The 27,871-nt window shown below is 42.5% G+C and overlaps 1 protein-coding gene across 2 annotated transcripts; it reads left to right on the forward strand.

Moving 5' to 3' along the window:
* Positions 1-1,300: 1,300 nt before the first annotated feature.
* acbd6 (acyl-CoA binding domain containing 6) lies at positions 1,301-27,737 on the forward strand. Of its 2 annotated transcripts, XM_034530588.1 has the most exons (8): positions 1,301-1,795; positions 2,030-2,094; positions 2,278-2,374; positions 4,874-4,947; positions 9,263-9,368; positions 12,549-12,638; positions 24,855-24,885; positions 26,853-27,737. In XM_034530588.1, exons 1-8 carry the CDS (start codon positions 1,517-1,519, stop codon positions 27,005-27,007), a joined length of 897 nt encoding a protein of 298 aa, XP_034386479.1. In that variant the 5' UTR covers positions 1,301-1,516; the 3' UTR covers positions 27,008-27,737. The 2 variants fall into 2 exon arrangements, with proteins under 2 accessions (XP_034386479.1, XP_034386480.1); XM_034530589.1 differs by lacking the exons at positions 12,549-12,638; positions 24,855-24,885; positions 26,853-27,737 and adding an exon at positions 12,161-12,504.
* The last annotated feature ends 134 nt before the right edge of the window (positions 27,738-27,871 follow it).

The following is a 27,871-nucleotide window of genomic DNA, read 5'->3' on the forward strand; positions in this document are numbered from 1 at the left end:
CTGCAATGAAAGATATATAGTTGAATTTCCATTATAGAAATACATAATCTGATTATATTTTTTGTTTATATTCCGTTTTATACATATTTAAACCGCGAACAGTGCAAACTCAATTTAAAGATCACGTAATGATTGCAAGCCTATCTTTTATTTTATTTTTAAATCACGATTGACTGTCCTCATCATTTTTGTCACTTTTCTGCTAACATTTCTGATTTGCAGTCCTATTCGAGTTATGGTGAAGCAGAGTATCCTGAAATAGGACAGCTAATTACAGATAGGCTATTTGGATGCTCAGTTAGGCCTAAAGTAGATTGTGTTAGTGGAAAAGTAGAGTTTTAAGAGAACAGGATAATAGGCTACCTATAGGTTACTCATAGGATATTTCAAAGGGATCTCATTATGCTGTCCAAAATCCAAACCTCCCTACATATATAAAAAATGCAATGAAAGGTAATGACACCAAGACTACAAACATCCCAAAAAAGCTTTTGTTATACAAACATACACTGCTTTTTTAGTTGACCTCACGAGCGTTTGGGACAACTGCTCAGTGTCTGTGACAATTCATCATCATGCCTATAGCAGCACCTGCTGGACAAACTGCTCCAATGCATTTGGCCACCATCACATATACATACATAGCTATATTTGCCTCACAAAAGGTGTCAACGGAACTGCTGCAGTCGAGGATAGGTAATCGATCTGAATATTTAAACTGAAATTGGACTCAACAGTAATTAATTGTTGGCCCAATTAAAGCCCAAATTAACTTTTCCTGCATTACTAGACTGAAGATCAAGGCTATCGGTAAGCAACCATTAGCTAGCTAGTACAATTAAACTAACTTAGTTAACGTTAACACAGACAGAACATCCTGAAAAATGTGATACAATGCAAACAGTTTATATTTGAACATACTTAAATAACCCAACGTTGACTAGGCCAAATAACTAATTAGCCCACAGCAAGCTACTTAGCTAGCTAAGTTATTAAATAATGTTAGCTATTGACGCTAACTGACAACACTTTTAACGCCAATTAATGTTTAGCTTTAGCGTTAAATTAGCTTTCACGTCAACTGAATGGTTAGTATAACCACAATAAACAACAAAGGTCCCAAAATATTTGCTTTTTATGTAGCTAGGTGTTCATTTCTACTTTTAAAACATAATTATATTATAAAGTGTATTTTCAACTCCGTTACACATACACATAGCTATGTTTTTACCTTCATAACCAAAGTAGCACATACGGATGCAACCGGAACCTTTCTTGCTTGCAGTGAATGTGGCCGGGGCTTTTAGTGTACAGGACCAGAGACGGACCAACGGTAGAAACAAATCCGGCTGTCACATATTCATAACGATAACGGATTAAAAGACGAAATCGGCGCTGAAGTACTTAACAGATATATTTGGGACAGATACTCTCCGTTCCTCTTTAACATTTTTCATTCGGATCTACGTCGCACGTTGTCTCTGACGGTACGCGAACGTTATAAACAATAATAACAATGGCTTCTGGGTCGCCGTCATCCTCTCCGGACACTGCGACGGGCTCAGGTACAGATCCAGCCCGGCCCGACACGGGGGAGCCTCTCGGTGGAGCAGGCTCGGACTCTGACTCGGATCTGGGTTTGGGTACATTTGACTGCAGCGCCATGGAAATGGGTGGCCGATTAGAGGGAGAAGAGCTGGAGCGAGAGTTTCAGTCCGCAGCCGACCGGATACGAGATCTGGTTCAGACGGCCAGCAGGGACCAGCTGCTGTACCTGTATGCACGATACAAACAGGTGAGTGTCGGATCAAATGTCACTGTTGTCGTGTACTCTTCATGTAACTCCTCAACAACGGGCACCGTGTTCAGATGATTACCACATACATTGAATCCCCATCATCCATGTGTCATCACTTATTTTTAACAGTTGAAATGAGATAGGCCTAAATACCTCTACATTATCATCTGATGTAATTAGGTCTGGATAATACAAGATCAAAGGAGTAATCCAGACTGGTTTTATTTTCAGGCCAAAGTTGGAAAGTGCAATACCCCGAAGCCTGGCTTCTTTGACTTTGAAGGACAGAGGAAATGGTATGTAGCCTAAAATTAGAAGCCAATAAATATGTTCTTAAATGTCTTCTTTCCTAAACATGTTTTCAGTTTCAATGAGAGTTTAAAAATAAAGTGTCTTCTCTGTTAAAATCTGTTATGTTTATGTTTTTTCCACATTAAAAAACGTTGTAAAACGTTATTATGATTATGATCTCATTACAGGCAAGCTTGGAAGCAGCTTGGAGACATGGAAGCGGATCAGGCAATGCAGGATTACATTTCCTGCGTCAATGTGTTAGACCCTGAAGGCTGTACAAAGGTAATAATAATGATCTCTGAGAAGTGAAAACTGATTGCCAACTCCAAACTTGATTATAAACTACACTGGAGAGTTTACTACATCTTTGTATAAATATACCAATATAGTGGATTCAGTAGGGTGGGAACAAGGAGGTTTAATAAAAACTTCTTAATGGAACGATATAAACATCACAGAGGCTAAATTAGTGGCAGAATTGGTGAACTTAAGACATATCTTGTTTGCATCGCTCATTTTTTTCTGTTTAATGGTGTCTGTCACTTATGATGATACTGAACTCAAGGTCAAATTCATCCAACCAGGAAAAAGGCTCCTACTCCTGTCCAGTACATTATACATTGTCTAATGGATTATAACATTCAGCTAAATGGCAAATTCCAACCACTTTTATGCTTATTCAAACAAGTTTTTAGAGGTGTTTAAAATTGGCATTAGTATTTGACTAAGCTCTGTTCTAGGTTAGCAAAAAAGGATGACAAATATAGAAACATCCAAGTTCGTTGCTGCCCTTTTCTGATGCTGTGCGTTCTTTTGCCAGTAGAGGTCAGCGTCACTATGTCATTTTGTCCCAGGTCTTTCAGTGGCTCTTTATTCTGTTCAGGAAGCATGACAAATACATGAGACGGTTATGTTGTTTTCATCAATAGCTGAATTTTGGGATATGAATAATTCAAGAAACTGTCATATGGGTGACATAAGAGAGACTGTTTACATCTTTGTCATATCCCTATGGTCATATCCTTCAACGGTGTCAGGAGAGTTATGTTGCCATGGACAGGCTGTCCTTTGAGGCAGCAGCAGAAGCATTCAGTTACAACAACAACAACTTTGTACTGTCTGCTTAGTTGGGAAGAGTATTATTATTATTATTGGGACACTGAGAACAAAGCTTGTCAAGTGTGATTTTTACATCAAGATGTGTGCTGACTGCTGATTAAATATACATTTAATTATTAAATATAGCACACTGAGGTAGTCTTGCTCTACACATTAAGGGTTTTACATCAAAATAAATGTTCTAAAAATTGAGATGATTGCTATTCGGCCAACGATATGGAAATTGTTTTTCTGAATTTAGTCTATATTGTTTTGGAGAGGGCTGGACCATTCTGCTAATTTGTGGGAACACACAAGTTAGTGTGTGTCTGCCATGTCCATATGAGGCAAATATCTGGACAAGAGTGTGGATTCCTTCTACAAGTGTAGTATACTCTCGATAACGGGGGATGGACTCACAGTTACCGAATTCTCCACGAGCACCGCCCAGAGAGATGGAAGTAGGTGGTTTTCTCTCGAATTGAAAAGCCAAATAATACATTTATGTGTGCCCTAAGAGGCCTGTCACATGTCCTCTTCCTTACTGCATTTTCTTTCCCCTCTTTGTTCTCCACCTTTATGCCGCCTGCTTTTCCTCTATTAATCTTTCCCCCACCCTCATGTATTCCGTAACCCCGTCACTCTTTTATTAACCCAACCCCTGTTTCATTCCTTTCCTACCGTATTTATGTCTCTTTAATAGCGTCACTGTCAACCACATGTCAAATTCTGACATTCTTTTCTCTTCGGCCATGCTTCGGGGCAATATGCGCCGAGTCTTCCCCAAAGCTGCACAATGCCAGGAGAGAGCAGACAGGCCAGCCAACGCACAACTGTCCCCCTGAAAAGAAGCTGATTGTATTAGTGTTAACAATGCACCATAGCATGGCAGTTGCTATTCTTTGGGAACCACAGTCAAATGGTGTAAGTAGGAGTGCATAGACAGAGAAGCAGGGGAGAGAATAATAGCAAGAATTTGACCTCTGTTCCTGCCTCAATTGTTGAGCAGACACTGGCTTTATATTACATTATACTGCAGAGGAGCAGGGCCAGTGCATCAGCGAATATTAGGTTGTCCCAAAAGTTCACCCGCCGTTGTTTTGCTTCGCTTGTCATGTTCTCCCCACTCGCTCTATTTTCTGAAATCAGATTTGTGTGGTTTTTTTTGTGAGTCGAGGTTGGCCAGTGAAGAATAGGCTGAGTAATAAAGTCTTGGCTGAACTGAATGTGGAACACAGAAGATTAACATGAGTCGCAATTAAGGCGCCGCACATTTTATATTGGTCTTGTGCATATTGTTGGACATTTACTACCTATGAGGTCACGTCTAAAGCCCCAGAGGCTTGTTTCAAAATTGCACATTTTGAATTTCATCTGTGTCATGCATTTGCTTTGCAGAGGCTATAGTTAAAATCTATAGGTACATTGAATAGATGGACCACCCCTTTTGTGTAGCATTGAGCACACTAAACAATAAGGTCAGTACCTCTGTCCGTATGGGTTAACGACACAAGCTGCAGAACTAAGCCAAGCTAGACGTGGTTGGTGTTTCACACCCGCTGTCATTGAACAAGAAGTAGGTTTACAATGAGAAACATCTTCATTGACAATTGCATTTATTAGTTTTAAATCTGTATGAGGTGGATATTGTTCGTTAACGGGCGCTTGTCTTTTATTTGACAGGAAAGACGAGGCGCAGAAAGAAGAACGGGCTTTGGAGCAGCAGTCAGCTCTCTATACCAGGAGGAGATGATCAGGTATTTGTATCAGAAGTAACACACACACACGCACACACACACACACACACATACAGAAACTAACTACCATACATCGGAAACTGCCTATTCCATTGATTAAGAGGGGAAAGCATCTCATAGACACACACTGTGTGTCCATACACATCTCTCACACACTCTCTTCATTCAACTCTGTGTTCTGAGGTTGGGTTTTCAGAGACCAAAGCATTAAAACGCAATTTCCCAGTTCTTGATTGTGCTGGAACAGACTCGGCTTTCTGCTGCCGTTGTGAATCACTTCTTATTTAATGCTTAGGTCAACTTGATCTTAGTCTGGCTTTGTTAACCACTGGTCTTGACGCTGTATTTGATTCTATTCAACAGACCGTAACTGCAGTCAGGGCCCGGAGACGTCATACAGTTCTGATTTATGATAATGAAATATATTCTCCATTTATTTCTGCCTGGCAGACTTACTGAAGCTTAAAAACCTCATCTTCATTTCAATGAAAAATAGCTCTTTTTAGGAGATGAAAATGAGATGTGTGAAACCTGCAGGTTTGCAGGCTCTATGTAATTAGTATGCACGGTCTTGGAAAGAGGCGGCCAGAGTCTCCCCTTTTTAATTACGTTACGATTCGGGAGGTACTTTGGGGGAGGGTGGTGATGAAGACGTGCTGGATACAGGGAGGCAGGTACAGCAGGTTTCCCAGAACGATGCTCCCCATCGGTGATATCCAGTAGCAACTATGCCCCGAGGGGGAATCCAGCAAAGAGGAAGTCATTAACATGGCACATACACACACATATGCACACATAAATATACACTTGCCGCTATATGTCGACGCGATTGCATCCGAAACCATGCATAACCTGCCGGAACTGTCACACTCACTGCTCTGCTGCATTTCAATTTCCTCACTCACTCACTCACACACACACACACACACACACACACACACAGACACACACACACACACACACAGACACACACACACAGACAGACACACTCCATATTAAACAGCTAAGCACCTGTTAACCAGACAGAGTTAATTGCGTGTGTGTGTGTGTGTGTGAGTGTGTGTGTGTGTGTGAGTGTGTGTGTGTGTGTGTGTGTGTGTGTGTGTGTGTGTGTGTGTGTGTGTGTGTGTGTGTGTGTGTCGACAAAAGCAGGATTGATTAGCAATATCCCTGGGCTACGGAGTTGATCAGTGTGTGATTGAAGAGGCTTTGAATGCTACATTTGTAATTCTCTCACCCACCTTGAAAAAGGACTCTGATAAACACTGGAGGCTTTGATGTCTGGACACTGTGCTGGAAGCCACTGCTGAGTTGTTTGAGTTTTCATTGTTTTTCGTACTTCTGTGTCGACCGGGGTCCTATAGGGGTAGTGATGACTGTGCGTGTGATGGATGGCATGGTGTTGATCAGTGAAGCTCAGGCCAGGTAGATGAGTGTTCTCCACCACTGTGGCCAGTTTAGCCTGATGGATGAAGGACCTATCTGCCAGTACACCGGACTGGACATCCCCCCCCCCCCTATACACACACACACACACACACACACACACACACACACACACACACACACACACACACACACACACACACACACACACATGTGAGCATGCAACACGCTCACACATACAGAAGCACACACAAAACCCTTGGTACTCCAGCTGTAGTGATGACAGAGTAGCCTGTGACCTTCCCAGCATGCATTGCGGTGCTGTTGATGTTACGTTGTTTAGAGGACCCACATTAATCATTTGTTTATAGCCTGTGTGTGTGTCAGTGTGTTACTCTCACTGTACTATGCACTAAATACACGTGATGGTTGTGTGTGATTGTACATTCACATGCAAGCTTATTTTAGAAATTGTGTATTTTATATGACCTTACACTACATCAGGCTTTATATATGTGAGGATGTGTCATGCGCCCGCCAGGCCAGCCCTGTCCGACCATCGACAAAAGACTGATGAGCTGGCCTATTGATTAGTTGCCGGGGAGACGGATGGTGGCCACACATCAGGGACACTTGGGGTCACCATGGCCATCAGACAAGGAAGTGGGTGTGGCCCAGCGTGGAGGCTCATGAATAAACATAGCGCTGGTAATCAGGAGTATGTAAATTAATGTGCTCATACATAACCCAGCAGTGATAAAAGTGTAATGAGTTATTCATAATTCATCACGGGCTGATGAGGAGATGGCGGGAAGAGGGAGGGGAGGAACGAGAGAGCCGGGGGAGATAAAGCGTGTAGATGAAAAGCTGAAGAAAGGGAAGTACAGGGGTTCATTAAAGAACAAACAGCAGACAAAACTTTGTTTGTGTAACCTCACAGTAAACAATAAAATGTGTTTATCATGAGTCGGAATGTTTTATCTCTGGGTAGTTTTAGGTTGTAGTTGATCCAGCTGTAGAGAAGGGCGGATGTTGGAGGGCAGTGAGTTGCAGTGGCACCGAGGAGCTGCGCTTCTTAGATGCAGTTGTTGCTCTTCGTATCAAACAAACACACACAGCTCATCGAGCACCTTCACGAGTCAGATGTCTTGCCAGTGATGCTGCCAACCGTGTTTTGGTTGTGTCGTGTGTGTGTCGGACCTGGATAGATATACACATTTATCATATACAGCCCAATTTTCTTCATGTCAGAAAGAAATTTATTGGAAATCCTCAGAAAACCATTTGATTGTTTTGTAGTTTGAAAACAACCAGAGTTCAACAGTCTAGTTGGTTTTTGGCTGGGTGAAAACAAGAATTTCCCCAAAAAGAATTGCTCAGATGAGGTGGTAAGGAGTTTTTTGGTTGATAAAATGGTTGATAAAATAAAAAAAGGGTAAAGAATTTCCATTTCCATTTCCCAAAACCTTCAGATGTCTTTAGATGTTTTGTGTTGGCTGGCCAACAGTCCAAAACTCCAAAGATATTCATTGTACTATTGTACAAAGGAAACCTTTGGCATGTATTTCATTTAGTTAAAGAATAACTTGAAACGACTAAATAGATAGCTGCACACTTAATCTTTGAGGCGTTAAACCAATATCCTGACACATCTTTATTTGTGATTAATTTAGTTTGGATGTGACGATCTAAACAAAAACTTAAATCATTGATTAAATGCCAACACAATGTTGTGTGAAATGGTCTCTTTTTACCCTCTCTTTTATTTTTCATTAAATTGTAAATAGTTTTTATGATGGTATTAGTGAGTCGAGGTTCAAGCAAAACATTGTGGAAGTTTTAATATGACTCATGCTGCTTGACTTTTCATAGCCAGACCTCTATATCATCATCAACAAAGCAGTTTAAGGTAACTGACCCCCTAACTATGATAGTGTTATGGCCACATACTCAAATATACGCTAAGTAACATCCCCAGTCTTAATGGGACAGCAGCCCTCGGTGTCTCCTGTGTGTCTAGAGCCAGGTGTGTGCCGTGGGATTTAAGGCCCAGTGCAGCAGAGCGAGCAGACCTCAGAGACAGGAACTGGGGGATTTGGCCTTTGGGATGACTGACTTACTGCGTGGGAGTGGTAAAGCGGCTGGTATGCAGGGTTTCTGTCAGACAATAGAGCACTAAATTCAATTAATCTGAATGGCCGGCATTGGATAAGAGGGGAGGGGAAGGCGTAAAGCTCTAAATGAGATTTTGCCCCTTCTCTCCCCTTCGCCCACCACCACCACTGCACCCTGTCTCCCCCCGGCACTCACTCCTGTCCCCAATGCCAGCAGGTGATTAGAGACACAGAGATATAATCAGAGGTTGGATTGCGTGCGTGCGCGTGTGTGTGTGTGCGTGTGTGTGCGCGCGCGCTGCTGCTTTGTGTGTGTGTGTGTGTGAGAGACACAGAGACTGGCTACGTTATCTTTTATGTCTGTGGTTGATGGATAAATGATCTAGTAGCATGGTGTTTGCTTTCCTTCACACATAAAGCACTTAATTGACATGCACGGCAGTGAAAGGGTCGCTTCACCCAAATTCCAGGAAACTTATTTTCTCAGTTTTCTAGTCACTCTGGATCAGAGACTACATACCGTCACCATTTTCCTTGAGACTATTTATTCAATAGTAAATAGTGCCGATGAGAACTGCTCACAGTGAGGTTTGTGTATTATTCAGAGCAACAGGACCGAATGTGTAAAGAAACCTAATCCATTCACCTCCATTGTGTTGGTGTGGAGGCTCCTGAAATCTCACACATACTGTTTATTCCAAAATCTGGGTTAGTAAAATCAAAGAAATCCATCTGATTGTTTATCCACAAATAAAATGAAAAGAATAAAATTGACAGAATGTTCTCCTTTATCTCTGTTTATGTGTCACTCTCAGGGAAGAGGATAAGAACATCTTTGACTACTGCAGAGAAAATAACATCGACCACATCAGCAAGGCCATCGTCTCCCAGAAGGTGGACGTCAATACTAAAGACGAAGAGGTAACTACAGAGCGCCGTGCCAAGAACGATGTCAAGTGAAACTGTCCAGATGCCATGTGAGAGTTGCTACTTAAGTGTGCAACTTACATGAGTGTATTATTACCATGACAACACTGTCATGTCATAGTGTTGGTATTTGGCAACAGGGGGCAGAGAGAAAGAAGAATGAATGTATCCAGAGGATCCAATGCTCAACCTCCATGTTAGGAGGGATTCACTTTGCCGAAGTGTCCTTCGGCAAGGCACTAAAGCTGTACACGCTGCAGGGTTATTGTGATGCGCTCTGACCCCTCGTGCAGGAGGGCGGCTGAAAATGATCAGTTGAATATCATGAAAAAAATACATGTCACCGGAGGTTCATGCAGCTCTTTTCGCAATCGTTACATAATGGTTTCAACGATCTGAACCACAAACACATGGGAACCACTCCTCAGGCAGAGATGAGTAAATTGTGTGAACAGCTAGTACAACGGCGAGGTGTTTTCTGGGTTGACCCTGATATCCATTCCTCTGTCCCTGATTCATTATCGGCCGGGCCAAATGGCTCGCTCCCTGCCTCCCTCTCATCACAGCCGCTCCTCTGATGAGCAGGCTGTCGGCTCGTGAGTTCCCAGTCAGAGGCCAGATGGTCGAGGGACCTCGGCAGAGAAAGCTTTGTCTGTCCACTGCCGCTGATGTCGTGTGTGCTCCTGCAGCGCAGCTCGCTCAACAGCAGAGGGCAATGGTGAAGTAAGTTTCACATCAGCAAGGAGCTTGATCTGCTCCTGCAGCTCAAGTGAGAGAGTGTGGCCACATATATATTCTAGTAGTCGCCAACAAAACCAAATACCAGCTTGGACTGGAGGTGTGTTCCAGAAGACACAAGGACATGCTTGGTTCATGAACTCATCACGTCATACTCGTATGTTCATCGTTGCTCTCGGTTGCTCAGCCACAGCAGCAGATGTAAACTTTTTTTTTTACAACAACAGCCATTTAGCTGGCAAGTATGTTCAAGTGACAATAAAACAAAAACTGAAAAATCTGGGAACCAAAAGGAGTTATTCATTGATCATAAATTATTGGTGATTAAGACGCATAAAAAGATAACAGTATAAAGCATTTTGAAAAGGTATGTACTTCTCAAAATCATTATTGGGGGGAAACGGAAGGAAGGATGGACAATATCAGATTATTTTGTATGTAATGTATAGGAAAGTGGATCAGAAAGAGTCAGAAAAGGATATTCAAGTCATAATCGCCTCTCTACAAATGCAATAAACAAATGAAATAGTTCAATTGTTTATTGCTTCCCAAAAGAGAGGACCCAGTTGTTGACCCCAATTAAAACCTTTTAATTAACAATTCTGAAGCAAGATAAATGTAATTTATAGTTGTGTGTTGCATTCCTTCTGTGTGGGAGATGCTAGCCAGTTTATATAATTACTCCTATTTGTCAATAATATGTTCTTATGAATAAATCTAATTGTTGTTGATCTTCCACAATTGCCCAAATGCTTGTGTTTTATGTCCATTCCAATCTAATTATGATTGCACGTTTTCTATGAATGGAGTTCATTTTTAATTCATGAACAATTAACTCCACCACTAGAGTATTTCACTCTAAAAACGTCTGACTTTGTATTTGTGTGGCAGAGTAGAAGATTCTGAAATGTCTGAATACCATAAAGGAAAAATCGGTATCTCGTGTTGGTTAAGCGTACCTGCGGTCATCACAAAAAGTCTAGAATTGTTCTTCCATAAATATCCAGCAGACAACATCTGTACACGTAAAACTGCTCAGGATTCTCTGTTTGGTAAGATTGGGAGACATTTGCATCAATGTATGTTTCCAATGTGATTTTAGCATTATATCACTGCATGTTAGCATCTTTCAAATGTGCACCATACTTTTGCATACACTGCATACTTAGTTCCCTACTAACTGAAACGTGCCGAACCACAAGTGTGCATTGGGCCACAGCCGAGGTGAGAAGATCGTGAGAAGAAGAACGTGCGTTCAGCATACACTGACCAGGTGTGCGTGGTGTGTGCGTGGTGTGTCCGTTTGTGCGTCGGGTTCCAGATGGTCCTTCCTTTAACTACTAATCTTTCCAAACAGCGATGCTTCTTTCCTCTTTTTCAAATGAGGATAAAGGAGGCTTTTACTTATCTACCCACTTGGGTGGAGAGTGCTTAACATTTATCACCTGGGGTTTTCCTTCTTGCACGGGCTGTAATCAGAACAGACCCTTCTTAATGCCCAAACCGGCTCGCCCAAACTCTGAATGTTTCTGTTAATGGTGTTTTCTCAGCTTTGAATGCTGCACTTATTCTATTTGACACATTCAATGTTTTATTAATCACTGCAACTCCCCCCCCCCAAAAAAAACACTCAATTTGTGTGTGTGCAGTCTCCCGAAGTAGTAAACTCTAGTCTTTAGGGAGCAGTCAGCAGCAGAAACACCTGGAGGGGAGGAGAGGAGAGGAGTGGAGTGGAGTGGAGTGGAGTGGAGTGGAGTGGAGTGGAGTGGAGTGGAGTGGAGTGGAGTGGAGTGGAGAGGAGAGGAGAGGAGAGGAGAGGAGAGGGAGAGCAACTTATTGGTATTCTGGCCTGGGTCATAAGTATCTATTTTAACATGCAGCCATGGTGATCAATATGATTTAAGCAACAGAATTGAACTTGGAGAGTTTGCTTTACCTAATTGGCCTCACTGAAAAATGAGCTTGCGTGGTTTTATTAGAGCAAGGTGTGTGTGTGTGTGTGTGTGTGTGTGTGTGTGTGTGTGTGTGTGTGTGTGTGTGTCTCTCAGGGGGCTGCACCCAGTGTCTCATCAATCAAGCTTTACAGACTGCATGCAGGTTACTGTGATTTGTCCGGGAGCTCGACGGTCTATGCTTCAACCACCTCACTGCTCTTCTTTGCACACATACTCACATCAAACACACAAACACACATCTCGTCACTCTGTCTGCGGTTCATTACAGAACTAAGGCTCTGAGCTCCGAATTGTCGTGCAGAATTTATTTTGTCTGAAAGCAAAGTGTATTTTTTCTGGTGTAATTCATAATTGTTTAAGCTTATTTAAACATACCAGTGGTGTTAAATGTTTAGTTGTACTTTCAACCTTTTCAACATGCCGTTTTTTTTTTTTAAATTAGCAGGTTCCTACTTATTTTCCGATGTGCACTTGTTCACAGGGCCGAGCGCTCCTGCACTGGGCCTGTGACAGAGGACACAAGGAGCTGGTTTCGGTATTATTGCAGCACAAAGCCGACATCAACAGTCAGGTGAGCTGCATTTTCCTCCTTCTTTGATAATGAATCTTTAAATGAATGAGTGGAAGCCAAACGAGCCCCCTTTGTTGGAAATTGGCGAGTATTTAACCCTAATTTGAAGTTATTACGATTAAAGAACAAAAGTCCCGCCTCCAACAGGCGGTTGTCCATTTCATTCTTTAGTTTCCATTTGTCGTTTTTATCAAAGACCTAATAACGTTTGTTTGTTAGCTTTCAACAGCTCTCATGAGTTTTGAGTTTGCGTTTTAGGGACTGAAATCACCAGTATTGTGTTTCAGCTTTTCAAAAAGTTCAACGATAGAAAACCCTTGATGGGTAAAATACAACAACTGCTTTGCTCGGAGCGCTTTATTGTGTTAGTTTGATCCCTTGAAGTTGAAGAAGATGTGTTGCAACATTTTTCCGACACCCAGACACAAGTGGGGCGGCTTTGTTTTGTTCTAAAAGTCAGTACAGAAAATGGAGATGTGTGTTTTAGTGTATCACAGGTGGATTTAGGGTGAAAGGAAAGCCTCAGGAGCCTTCTCATTTCTTGTCACACTGTTATGCACATGCAAGCTCAAGGCAAATAGTGACATCTCCAGCATTCCAACTGCCTGTCTCTTCTCTCTCTCCGTCCCTTCCAGAAGGTCACCTTTAATTCACTTTGTGCCACAGACAAATCCCCCGGGGCTTTAGCAGATAGAGTTAGCCGGTAGCTAGCATGGTGTTTTGCCTCCCCGAGGTTTAGCAGCATCCAGGAGGCTTTAGCTTTGGCGGTAAGCTGGCTCAGCTGCACATCGGAGAAATTACTCCTCTTCCCTGCCCAGCGGCACGACACAATGCAGTTCACCGGGCCGCACACTGAGGCTTTAACTGTAAGGCCGAATCAATTGGAAGTAATCAGGCAAATTGTTTTACGTTGCACAACCCACATAATCAGGACATTTCACAAATGACTTTCTCTTTTGTGGTCGTGCATGGCCCCTTTTGTTTTGAATGCTCGCAGGGAGGCGGGGGGGGGGGGGGGGGGGGATTTGTGGCGAATGGTTCATAAAAGACTTAACAGTGGGATAAATATGAAAACACTTCGCTAATGATTTAGAGCCATATCAAGATAATGACAGCAGAGGAGGATTGATGTATAGATGGAAGCTTTTGTCCTTTTGTAAGATGCAGCGTCTTTACAGTCATGTATCTATCGGTAAAATATAAATTGATATTCCAATGTGCCAACACTTTTCAGCAGTCAAAGAAGGAAACGTAAATCTTTGGCCAGGTAGAGATAATGGGGGGATGAATTTGAGTAGACTTTTAATTTACGTCCCTCTCATTTTTGTCTGATTTAAGAGATTTATTTGTAGCAAAACACATGGATGGACATAATCCAATGCGTCTTGCATTATCTTAACTCATTTGTATTGGAGCAAACAGAGATGGTGGTGTAATTTAGAGATCATTTTGTGTGTCAAAATTATTTAAAGTCCTGTTCTGCTTTTATAAATGTGCCTTTTTGAGCAACTATGTGTACTTGAAGGAAGGAAAACCTAAAAAGAAATGATGTTTCAGAGGGAGTATTCTCTAGCCAACCAGAGTGCAAACCTTTCCTGATTTCATGCATCCAGGCCATCAGGACCTTTTCACCTGCCTTTCTCTCAGGTGTTAGAGGAAGCCGGCTGTGTAGAAGCCTGACTATTAAAGACACTGGACCTCTGCAGCAGAGTTACTGGTAGCAGATTTATGAGATGGCAAAGAGGTGGCTGAGAGAAAAATATAGGCAGCTAAATCATACCCCTCGGTCGCAATGCCAAATTATCTCACTACGTAAAGCTTACAGAGCGATATGCTTCTCATTAGAACCTGCTTGGACATTCTTTTATTTGTTTTTTTTAATTAGGATTATATCGCCAAGGAAAGGAATTAAGGAGAAGAAGGAAAGGACAGTATGTTATTTTAGAAAATTACAAAAACATAAGGGCGCAGCTTTATGCTATTGTCCTTTTTGCCCAATGCCGCTATCACATGTAACAACGAGTGTGGGAGGTTGTGTGTGCTCATGAGAGGAATAGAGGAATGTTTGGGTTTTTTTGCAGCTATTAGAGCCAACAGTAATCTCTCTTGACCTCTACCAACTGCCGAGCAACCCGTAAATAAAGATCAAACATGATTTATGCTTAATTTGTTGATTAAAAAGGGGTGGGGGACTTTGAGAGTTAAAACAAAAAGTATTATTATTTGCTTGGCAGAGGAGGAAAATCGTTTGAAATTAATCAACTGATTGTTTAAGTGAATTGTTCCCAAACCCTGGTAACCTGCATTAAAGGCTCGTTTGATAGTTAATCCTGGATCAAGGCGGTGTGTGTGTGTGTGTGTGTGTGTGTGTGTGTGTGTGTGTGTGTGTGTGTGTGTGTGTGTGTGTGTGTGTGTGTGTGTGTGTGTGTGTGTGTGTGTGTGTGTGTGTGTGTGTGTGTGTGTGTGTGTGTGTGTGTGTGTGTGGTACTGTACATTACACCCAGAGAAAATGGGGCACAAACTGTGGAAAAGGTGACAGTAAAACCTCACTTAATGTAATAATGGAAATTAAGGTTTAGACGATGGACTCATATTCTGTGTGCTAGAATGTATTTAAGAGCATTAATGAGGCTTAAGTTTAGGACATTCCATCATATCACGACAGCAGTGAAAACAGTACCACAGTACAGTTTATATTATACGAAGTATCATGGTTTTAAAGACATCATAAGGCTGGATGTCAATATTTTATGGGTAATGACCAACATAGGTCTATGGATGTATTTTCTAGTCTTCCGTCTAAGCCAAGCGAACCGTCTGCTGGCTATTTACCGTACTGACATGAAGGTGGAAACAATCTTCTTCTCTTGTTTTCTTCAACAAAGCATATTTCCCAAAATATTCAACTTGTTCTTTGAGAAAAGTTGAATCAATGAAAATGAAGATGGCTCATTCGATGCTTGGGCCATCTCAAATATTTGGTTTGGTTTCCTTTTGTGTGACTAAGAGTTCAGAGTCGAGATGTGTGTGTTTGTGTGTGTCCGCTCCCCCTGTGGTCGTTCTCTGTCCAGACGGTGTAATCCCACACCCACACAGGTGGAAATCCCACCTGAAACCCCCCTCCAACAAGCTGTAAGGTTGCCAAGGAAACATGCATTCGTAGAAAGGACATGCCCATTCATGGGAACTGGAGTCGAAAAGGCAGGGCTTTGGTTCGGAGATGCTACAGACCTACAACAAAGGTCAGGAATGGTCCAGAGTAGATTAACACACTGTCTGATTTACTGAGAGGGTAAGTGACGGAGCCAGGATTAGGCTAACAAAGAGGAAGGACAGGTGAGATGCAGGTTAGCACAACATAAACACAATGCCCGAAAGAAAACATTGTTTAGGTTTAAAGAAGTTGATTAGAGGAAAAGGCAGTGCAGTTTTAAGCGCATGGTTGTGTCTCTCATCCTGTTACTGGACTCATGTCTCCATCTTTCCCTTCTCCTCATCGCTCTCCCCTCCCCCCAAACCTCCCATCCCCTTCACTCCATCCCTCCCACGCCTCCGCCTCTACTTTGTATTAAAACAACATGATCCATGAGGCGGGGAGGGCAACTCGCAGCACCGCTAATTCTAATTAATCCAGCGTGGTAGCACGGCCACAGCAGGCCCCAAGCGCTCCCAGTCTATCAGATAGAAATTCATAACTTAATTGAGGTCAGAGCCTCGAGCCGGCAGAACAAAAGTCTCCAGCCAGGACCAGCGAGATCAATAGTAATAAATATCTGACTGGGCGGCCTACAATTGGTGGCTAGAGAGCGCACAACAAGTCTCATACACGCAGTCTGCATGCAGAACCTGCAGGGAGATCTGTGTCTGTTCGTTTGTGTGTGAGGAGTTGAGCCTTCAAGACGGGCATACGTTCACATATTTTATTGGTGTTTACATGCTCCTTAATTTGAATTTTTTTTTTTATGTCCATTTTTGTTATTTTAGCTAGATTGTAGAAAAGTATTCTTTACTGGTATCAACAGTTTGTTTATCTGCTTGTGTGTGAAATGGAGCGAGGTAGCTCTGTACATACATATGTGTGACTGATTGAAACGGTATAGTCTCTCTTAAGGTATGGATCCATTGATTTAATATTGATACGAGTGGTATGGATGGACTCGGGCTGTTGATTTATTTATATAATAGAGTACAGCAGTGAATTCATGACTGTGTGAGATCTTAACTGATAAATGTTCACAGATGTCAGTGAAGAACTTCTTTTATGATATAAAGGGATGTTTCCTCTGATTTCATGGGAGTTAACTGTCACATTGTTACATTGTCTGCTTCAGTATCCCTTCTAGAACTGAGCTGAGAAATTGACCGGACTGATATATCTTCTGATATTATTATTGCAGGCGGAGACTTTGGCTGATGATACATAAGACATTGCAGTCCAAAAGGCCAAAGATACCGTATGCTAAAGATAATTTAGGAACAGTGTCTTCAATACATAGTTTGTTCACCGGAGAGCTCTGACATGTTAATTTTTAGCACACATCACAAAAACAATTCTTTAATACCCACATTTATAAGATTCTTATCAAAACTGTTTGTTTATTTATTAAATTAAAGATAAAGTATTAAAAGATAAAACCCCAAATATGGACATGTCCATTGATACAGACAGTTACCTACCAGCTAGTTACCACTCCATTACCTGTTAGTTGGTTATCTTCCAGTTAGTTACAAGTGTCATACCTGTTAGTAAACAGTTAGTTATTAAATTGGTTACCAGTTAGGGCTACAACCAATAACTATTTTCAATATTAGTAAATCGTTAAGTCTATAAAAACATATTATTTGCTTGATATATCAACCAGAAGTTGGAAACCTAAAGATAATTAAATTGAATAAAAAAAAGATGCTTAACCTAAAGGTTGAGCAGCTGGAACAAAAGAATATTTTGCATTTCTGTTTCATCAATAACTTAAACAATGAATCTACGATCAAAATGTGTTCCTATTTTTTCTAATATACATCACTGACAGTTTGTTCAAATGTAAACAAGTTAGTACAGCTTTTCTATCTTGCTAATTAGTTAAATAATATGGTGTTGTGAAAAAGTGCAGATGTACTGCATGTAAAAAGAATGGAAAAAAAGAGAAATTTCCAAATAGCACAAGACTGCTCTTTCGCAAAGTAAAAAAATGTTTCCTAAATAACGTGTTCTTGGTTTGTGCCAAATCCTTGGCTCACAAATCACGAAGCATGTCAGAGGAAATATTCCATTTTAATCAAACTGAACAAATCATAAGCGTTAGCATCTGTTCATGCTCGTTTTTCATGAAAAAGCATAGTAAACGTGTATCAATATTTATGACTTTTCATATTGAAGTCAGCACAAAAATAAATACTCCAACTTTTATTGTGGTTATTATGCAGCTCCACTCTGAGCAGTTGAGGGCGTTTTGAATTCATGCTGCGGCTGTTGTAGCAAACAAAGAACCCTGAACCATCTCATCGGTGTCCTCTACTGTGGTGTCAACTACTTGTGTGATCAAAACACACACACACACACGCACACACACGCACACACCATGGTGGCTGATTGAAATTCTATGGTGGAGGCATTATTACACGTTTGTATCCCTCCCCTTTCCCAGCACTGCCTCCTATAACTAATGGCTCAGTCAGGCCAGTCATAACAAATATCTAGCAAGATTCGTCATAATTGTGGCCGTGTGTGTGCGCATGTGTGTAATTTTGCAACCTATCCCCCTGAATATATAGTGTCTTTAAGAAAGGGAAGGCAGCAAGGTGGGAAAGTAAGAACACTGAGAAAAAGGATTCAAAGAATAAAAACGGTGAATAAAATAGGATGAAGGGGAAATGGAGCAGATAAACAAATATATGAGTCGGTCACATATTCCATAGTATGTGTCCTTTTCACCTCTCCAGCTGTATTAGTACACTATTGACCATCTTACAAATCATTCATCATGAGGGCTTTATCACAGTATGTTAATGATATTTGCACGAGTGTGATAACAAATAAAGTCTTGATTTGTCAGGTATTTAATTGACTAAAGCTAAAAGTTGACATTTGTGGTTATTAAAGCCACAGTTTCTCAACAGATTCGCCAGAAGCGTTTCAACTCCAGAATCAATGTCATCGTATGTATTGATAACACAATATCAAATTGTACATACTGTAATATACATTTTCATCCATATTGCACAAGCCTAGAGACTGTCAGAGAAGAAGCGGGATAATGCACCTACGGCAGGATGAATGTGTATATTCATATTCCTCTGCATGTGTCCACAGCTTGCAGCATGTAATTGCTGCATATTTCACACTGGATGTGAGAGCTACAGTGAGGACCTTCGCACACTCATTCCTCTGCAACAGATTAATAGTCGACTAGAGACACTCCCACAGCTTAGTGCACACATTAATGCAGATATTTAAGAAAGCCATTCCTTGCTTCCTCTTTATAATAGGCCGAAGTGTAATTTATTGTGTGTGTGTGTGTGTGTGTGTGTGTGTGTGTGTGTACAGTATGTCTGCTTCTGTTAAAGTAGATAAATCTGAACACACCTTGGTAACTTATAACACACACACGCGTAAAAGCCACCGAAGCCACTTGACATTTTATACGCCACACTGTAAGCCGCTCTTATAGCGTTCATATTTAGTACTTTCTGCACATTAGCTCAACTCGATGAAATGGAGGCTGTTGCCACGCTGTGTTAAAAGGGCCTATCGGACATAGATACAGTTATGAATCTATAATATGAGCACTCAGAAAAGAGCCAGCGACTTGACAGTAATAGTGCGGCCTAAAGAGCCATTCAAGCAGGTAACAGTCCTCTTTGCCATCATCAGCTGTTGTTTCTTTCTTATTGGCCATTCGCTGGGCCTTGCCTACACTCAACTATTTGATTTCCATCGTTCTTAACCGTCCACATAAATTGTCAGGAGCATTAAAGCTGTCCTCGACCATTTCAGACAGAGCAGGGTGGAGGGGGAGAAGAGAGTGAGAGAGTGAGAGCTGGATACAGACAGCGAGGGGAGGGGACGGGGGTGAGGAGAGAGAATAAACAAAGTAAGTGTTTTGCCTTCCATCAGTCTCCCGCAGTACTCAGCTTTATGAGTCCCTCACTCCAAATGCCTTACCCGCAGCCCCCGCTGCCTGGCCATTGATTTTCATATTACACTCTTTTATGTATTTATTTATTTCATATATTTCTTTTTAAACATCATCGATGAGCCGCAACAGGACAGACAGGGGGGGGCGGTGAGGGGGGGCCTCTGGCGATGTTAATTCTCAGTCTCAACCTCATCCTCCTCTCTGATGGCTTTAATGGAGGCTAAGGTGTCCCACGGGAACAGGCAACCTCGGCGACATCATGGGGAGGGGAGGTGGAAGGGGGAAGTAAAGAACAGGGTTGGAGGGAACGGAGGTTTAGTGAAAAAGAGATGTCCAGCCTTTTAAAGGAGCTTTTACACTCCGATCGAGCTCCAGATATTCTTATTTTCCTTTGTACGACATTTCTTGAAGTAAGCTGTGGCACACTTTTAGGCCTCTTGACAATTCTGACAATAAATATCTCTAATCTCTGGCATCTTCCGGGACCCCCGCCAGCTCTTGACCTGTGAATCATTCAGGATTTCCCCTCAAACAGTGATGTTACTGATGGCAGCTCTGGGAGGGAGGGGGAGGGGGAGGTGGGGATCACCCGGGCACCTGAAGGACACTCCTAGGAGGTGTGAAGGACAGGGAGGTTTGGCGTCAGGCTAATTTGACCGTGGGTGGCAGTGCTCACACGCTGAGTGGCAAGGTTACCTCTCCCGGCTCAGAGAGGAGACCCAGATTTAATTAGGGCTGGCCCCGCTCTGCAGATCCTTTTAACACGGGGGGGGCCTTCCCAACACTCACACACACATGACGGTTAACACACACAGCAGCAAACATAGGGTACACTCATGTGCAGGCACAGGCCTTTACATACAATAATACATACATATATTTGTATGATCATCTCTTGCTTCATCTATGGATTTCAATGATGATTCTGCATCTACATTAATCACAAATCACATCATACATTACATATCATAATGTAGCTTCCGATGGACCTGAAACCTAGGATGAACATGCCCTTGTTGTTGCATATAAGGAGGTTTGAGAGTTAGGTGCTGTGTGATAGGAAATATAAAATATACAATAATATTATGGAACGAGCTTCTGTTCAATAGCTGACTATAAAATCTCAGATGTTTAGTTTCCTTAAATGCACTACCCGAGAGATCATTTTTAAACGGCACATCTATGTGACAATAATACAACTTTATATATTTAGATATAGCAGACTGAATGTTCTTTGTTATAGATTACGGTAAGCAGAAAAGTTCTTTTTTTTTTAAAGTGCTATAGGTTGGTGCTGTCTGGTTCGGGATGTCGTTGCCACAGTAGCTGATCTGGTTACAGATGGGACTCAGTGAAGGAGGGTCTTCCTCTCCTCCATCTCACTCAGCTCTGTGTTCTGCTTTCTGATTAATGGCACATGCTCATCATAATGCTATCTGCCTGAATCTGCATACCAATGATCCCAGACGCCTATCGATTCACCCCTCATCTTCCCCACACACACCCTGGAGACTGATCCACACACACACACACTCATACCCTTGCACTCCCTCTCTCCCTGCCCCCAACCACTGTCATTATAAAAGTCAGCAGCTGCTGCATGCATTGATCATAAATCATAATTGCTTGTCCATTTTTCCCCACTTGTTTAATGTTGCTGTCAGGGACAGTAGGGGGGGAGGCGGGGAAAGAAAGAGTGGAGAAAGAAAAACCTGAGAAAGTTTACAGAGACAGAAAGATGAGACGAAGAAAAAGAGCTGAAGGGGAAATGGAAAGGAAAAGTTGGAGAGAGGATATGATGGTGAGAAAGAATAGATCTAGTAGAGTTTAATACAGCTGGTGGTCACTAGAGGAACTGCACCTCAGGGCGTCCGCATTAGGTTTTATGTTGGTTTCGCCTCTTGAGAAACATGTTAAAAGGGATTATTATTTTTTTGCTTTTGCAGATAACCCACTTCCTTTGATCGTGTTGTAGCCCACGACTCACTCTGGAAGAATAAAATCCTTCTGTTGTTTAGTGACGAAGACAAAATGTCTGCCAGTAATCTTGGCTACGGTTTTGTTTGTTTGCTGTAATTACACTAATGTCTTTAAATGAATGTAGCAATGATTTATGGCTGTTAAATTACAGCACCTTTTCAAGTAGCTTTAAAAAAATAAATGAAAACACGTATACAGTCCACGGGGCACCACACACATTTACACACCGTGCTTTCTTCAGTCTCAGACCTGACAGTGACGGACCTTTACCTCCAGTCCACAATCTCTCCTCTGGCTCGGGGCACAGACAAAGAGAATGAAAGACAACGTGAAACCTAGTTTCAATAGGAGATAGACTCAAGGGACCTCCGTGTCCTATTTGTATCCCTGACTGAGTTAAGTTTCCTCCCTCTGATGTGCCCTTGATCCCTCCACTCAATGCTGCTGTAAACAGCTCGGGCGAATGTTTGCAATATTCTTGTCCTGTAGTCCAAGGTCTGTGGAGCCAGACAGATGGAGAAAAGAAGTTAAACCACTTTCCAGAAATGAACACAACATCTGTGACTGTCCCTTTGTGTGTCCCCGGCAGATAAACAGAGTTACCAACAACGTTTTTATTCGATCCTCGTCGGCCTCAGTCTGACTCCTGCACTCTGTTCGGACAATCTGACAAAAAGACACAAATGTATACACACACACGATCATCTTTCATTGGACAAATGTGGAGGTAGTTACAGTATTACTTTTGATCTGTAAAGAAAAGAGACTGCGCTCATAATCTCCCTACACCCCCATCTCGCTTCACGTTGTGTGTGTGTGTGTGTGTGTGGTAAAAAATGATAGATTGGTGTGACTTAAATTCAGCAAAACTGCAATTGTACTAATAGATCAATCCCTATCCATGCTGCCCCTAAGCATATTGCTCCACCCCATTAGGGTGATACACTACACAGTGCTGGATCTCTGCTGCCGCTGCTATTGTGCAAGCAGCGGCTTTATTGAGCACTCTGCTGACATCCAGCCCAGCATTTCTGCACCGCAAGGGGAAACTTTGGATGACATGTAAAAGCAGGGGTTTGGTGTGACACGCCTCCCGTAATGGGATGGGAACAGGGGTGCACCAGAGAGTGGGGGTGGGGGGTAGCTAACTGCAGGTATTGGGGCAGAGTGGTGGGCTGATGGGAGGCAGTGTCTCTTCCAGGCTGCTACCAAAGCAAATGGAAGACAATCCAATTTTCTGTGATTCCATCAAGCCTCCGTCCTGGATGAAGGGGCATTAGGGAACGCTGAGAGGACAGGCCGCTGACCCCTCACGAGAACATGCAAGAAGCATGTTCATGCACACACACACTGGCAAAAATGTGTCCCAACAAACATGCACTTTTACAGGCAACATACTATAGAACAGTATTTCCTTTTTAACTCCTGTCTCACAGCGCTTTAAGGCGCATAGCGTTTGCTTGTGAATTATCAACCACTCATTCATACTTTCCTGTGTGTGTGCTTTCTGAACGACTAAATGCAGATTAACGCTCGTAGCAGATTAGGGTTTAAACCCCTTACACTTTAATTATAACTGTATGTATGTGTGTGCATCAAGCGCTCTGCTCCGACTGTAAACATCTGTGTGTGTGTGTGTGTGTGTGTGTGTGTGCGTGTGTGTGCGTGTGTGCGTGTGCGTGTGTGTGTGTGAAGTAAAGTTAAGTTAAGTAAGTATGTATTTTCCTCTTTATGGCAGAGCATCCCTAGGCATTTCATTTTTTTTACAGCAAATGCCTGGACAGTAATATGTTGCCCTCTGAGCCATTGCATCTCTCTCTGTCTCTCTGCATCATTGTGAGAGACAGACACAGTGTCCTCGATCCATCACAGGCTGCTACTTAACTCGCAGACAGACAGCATTGTTGTCTTGGGTTAACTACGGCACGCTTTCCACGCTGGTGGCGATTTGCATCTGTGCTCGGTGATCCACCCGGAGGGAATAGAAAGCTCTAATCCAATCAGCAGGTCCCCGAAGTGCTGCTCCTGAGTGAGAGAGAGACACACAACAATAGGATCACTCTGCACCGGGCCCAGCTAGAGAGGGGAGACGGGAAAAGGACGAAGAAGGAAAGGAAAAAGGCTCGAGATTTAGGAGAAGGCTGAGGGGGAAAGAGATAGAAAGGTTGATGTGGTAATGAGAGGAGAGAGAGAGAGAAGATGAAAGAAAGGAGGGACTGGAAAAAGAGGTAGCTGACGGTGGGAGAGGTAATGAAAGAAAAGAGATGAGGGAGGTGGGGTTTGGAGAAAGGGAGGTCAGAAGAAGAAGAAGAAGAGGAGGAAGAATTGGATGAGAGTAGAGGAAGGACATGAAAGTAACCAAAAACAGGAAGGTGTATGAGAGGATCTGCTGTTGGAAGGGCAAAGGTGGAAAGACTAATGAATAATTTCGCCATAACAGTTTTAGTAATTTGGAAGGTATTTCCACTGCAGTGACATTTTAGGGCACCAAAGGAAATGTCACTGCGCCTGCTTGCTTTTAATCCGTCTCTCAGAATTTGAGACCAGTGTTTGGCTCAACGACTGCTCTTGTTCTGTGACTGAAGGCAACAGTTCGACCATTTATCATCATTATGAGTAGCAAAGGCTGGAACAGTGATTTTATTTATATATATATATATATATATATATATATATATATATATATATATATATATATATATTTCCTGTCTCCAATCAACAGTTCTAACAATAATTATATTCTATCATTGACCCCAGGTATCAGTTTTACCATAAACCCACAAATCCGCCTGCACACACACACATTCACACACACATACCACGAGTGAATTCCAGGTCACCCTCTGACCCTCTTCTCTCTCGTTGTTGTGTGCCAGGGTCACATAGCCTCCATGGTTTCTCAAAGCAATATCTCATCATTCTCAATTGGTACAATGAAAACGTGGCACCTTTTGTCCACAGCCAACAAGTAGGAGGAGATTGGTATTCTAGATGCTGGAAGTTTCTCTGTTGAGCAAAGTAATTTCTCTCATACCAAATACTCAATGTATATTTTGTTATATCTGATATTATTATTATTAAGACTTGTTTTGTCTGACAGGATAATGAAGGACAGACAGCGCTACATTATGGTAAGTAGGACCTTCTTTTTCATCTCTAGTCCAAGATGTCGTATACCCACTTTAAATGTATTTTATATTCATACTATAAAGGTTTTTGATAAGTGTATGTATGTTTATTTTGCATATGGTGAATATCACCTTTTGGAAATAGAATCTCTGACATCATTGTGTTGTCTGTGTACGAACTCTCTTTATATACAGCAGCTTGTTTTTGGCTATTTGCCCACGTTTGTCTCAAATTTGTCACATTGTCATGTTTCCCTCCTCTTCCTCCCACACTCTCTCCTCCATACCTCATCTTTATTTTCTACAGTTGTTTTTCACCCAGTTTCTCTTATTCTGCTCGTGTGTGTGTGTGTGTGTGTGTGTGTGTGTGTGTGTGTGTGTGTGTGTGTGTGTGTGTGTGTGTGTGTGTGTGTGTGTGTGTGTGTGTGTGTGTGTGTGTGTGTGTGTGTGTGTGTGTGTGTGTGTGTGTGTGTGTGTGTGTGTGATAATCGTCAGGCCTCCCAGAGGAAATCAGCACTGGTCCTTAGACTCTCCTGACCCTCTCGTGCCCCAACACAAAAGTCCCGGAGGGGCGTTTCCCCTGTCCTCTGAGAGAGTGTGTGTGTGTGTGTGTGTGTGTGTGTGTGTGTGGCTGCACCATCTGTCCCCCAGCTTGGTGGCGTTGGTGCGGGCATGTTGCATCACCTGCTGGAGATCTGCACATAGAAACACACTCGGCAAAGGAAGCCCCGAGGATGGGGCATAAAAAGATGACTAATAAACATAAGCGATGAACTCCAAGAGACAAATAGCAGAGAATGAAAATTCATTCCCCCCTCTCTTTGCACAGGGCCACAGTGGCTGGCAAGTGATTAATTGAGGGTTTACTGCTCACCATAAATTGTTCTCCTCCTCTACGGCTCCCCCGAGGGGCAGCCACTTTTTACAGCTCAAGGCCCGGGGCGAGACACCCGCCACGCGCACACATACACACCACTGTAAGTGTGGCTCAAAAAATAAGGCACGCTTTGTTAGTCCGATTCTGCTGAACGATAAGTGGCTCTTGTAGCGTTTGATACTCATAGACACAACTTGAGCATGCACACACACACACTTGCTTACACACTTGGATGCATTCCGACGTATCATCATATCTCATGCACACAGCCAGCCAACCACCCTGGGCTTGAGGTTAAAAGGCCTGGCTGTCAATCACTGTGGCTGCTGACATCAGCGATCATGGCGCAGCACAGAGTCCGCTCTTTAAGAGGAGCGAGCGATTGACACCGACGGAGAAGAGCACTCAGAACAACAGAGGAAGAAAGAGAGGGTGGGGGGGGGGGGAGAGGTGCCAGAGGGGCGAGAGGTGCATTGTGAAAGCAGAGACATGCTAACTGGGTTAAGAAAGAGCATGCCTCCCCCACTTCTCCCCCTTATTCAGGGAGAGAGAATACCCTTTTAGTGGGGCACAAATTGCCAATGGGGCAGAAATGAAGTGTTTGAGAGAACCTCAGGTCCAGGCCGGTGTCAGTGCCGGGCCTGCAGATTGGCTTTTCATTAACTGCAGCACTGTGCATACTGTACTTGACTACAGTATGTAGAAGAAAGGGATGAGGCACATTTATTCAAAACTGGTTCACACCATCATAACAGTCTGAAATGAGCTGCAGTGATCCATCAAATTCCCAATTCTGACATTTATGTCGGCAAGAATAAATGATCCTCTGCTCTGACTACAAGCCCATTGTTTAAACAAGACATTACAGCCATGCTAGCAACTCTGAGGCCGCGTGCTCCGTGCTAAACGCTTGTAGGATTTTGGTCATAAACCAAAGTACATTTTGACCCAATGAAGTCAGGAGAATGCCAACGTTGCACAGCTGCTAGCGTGGCTAAAAAGCATAAGCCTTTCAGAACGTGTGCATAAGTGTGTGTTTTGTGTCCCTTTTCCAATACCTCTACCGTAATTTTTCTTTTTTTTCTTTTCATAGCATCGGCGTGCGAGTTCGCCGACATCGTGGAGCTCCTGCTGAACGCTGGAGCCGACCCGTCCATCAAAGACATGGAAGGCTCTCTCCCCGAGGAGGTCACCGAATCCAGTGCCATCTCCTCTCTCCTGCATCAGTACACGGCTCCCAAAGACTAGATGGCCCATCTTCCAGCACGTCTCGTCCCTTCTCCACTCATTTGCTCTTCACCATCCCTCTTTAATCCCTGAAGAGACTCTGTTCATCCCCAGCAGTTAGTAAACCAGGATTGCTGATAGAATTCTATTTAATTTTATGTTCAAATACTTGAGGTGAGTTTGATTTCGTTGGCTTAGCTCTTTGGAACTACAAGGTGTAGCGTTAGCCCTTCGATTTGATAAGACATATGAAACGAAGAACAACACATATATGTTCAACTAAATACTGTATATTGACTTTATATGCCCAGTAGTGTTGAGTGATATGACGGTTACTGCGAGCTGGTGGAGATTTTGCTATACTGAGGTAGTTGTACCTTAAATATCTCTTGCTGTATGTTGCAATGTTGCAAATCAATGAGCAGGACTGCTTATTGGCAATATTGGAATGACAGGATTTGTGCATCAATGTGATGAAATATCTGGATTTGCCAGGTGTTTAAGTCACTGGACGAACCAAAAACAAACATTCCCATCCACTTATTTTCTCTGTAAACGGTATGAAATTCCAAAACATTCATAGAAATAAAATATTTTATACATATCGCCCACTCCTACTGCCCAGGTCTGCCAATCAACCAGACATTTTAGTCAGGGTCAGTCCTCTCTGACCATTTGTTCATGATTCAGTCGTTACGTTCAAGGAATGCTTTAATCATTTGTCACATTAAAGTCTTCAACAAATCCTTTCCCTCTGACTTGTTCTCTGCTCATTAGATAACTTACAGTCAACATCAGATGGTAGTGTGGTAGACTATATCATACTCTTATTATGTATAGTTCAAACACACACCGGAGTATACAGTGTATACTACTACAGCTCTT

This window comes from Cyclopterus lumpus, chromosome 4, assembly GCF_009769545.1.
Source record: "Cyclopterus lumpus isolate fCycLum1 chromosome 4, fCycLum1.pri, whole genome shotgun sequence".
Taxonomy (NCBI): Eukaryota; Metazoa; Chordata; class Actinopteri; order Perciformes; family Cyclopteridae; genus Cyclopterus; species Cyclopterus lumpus.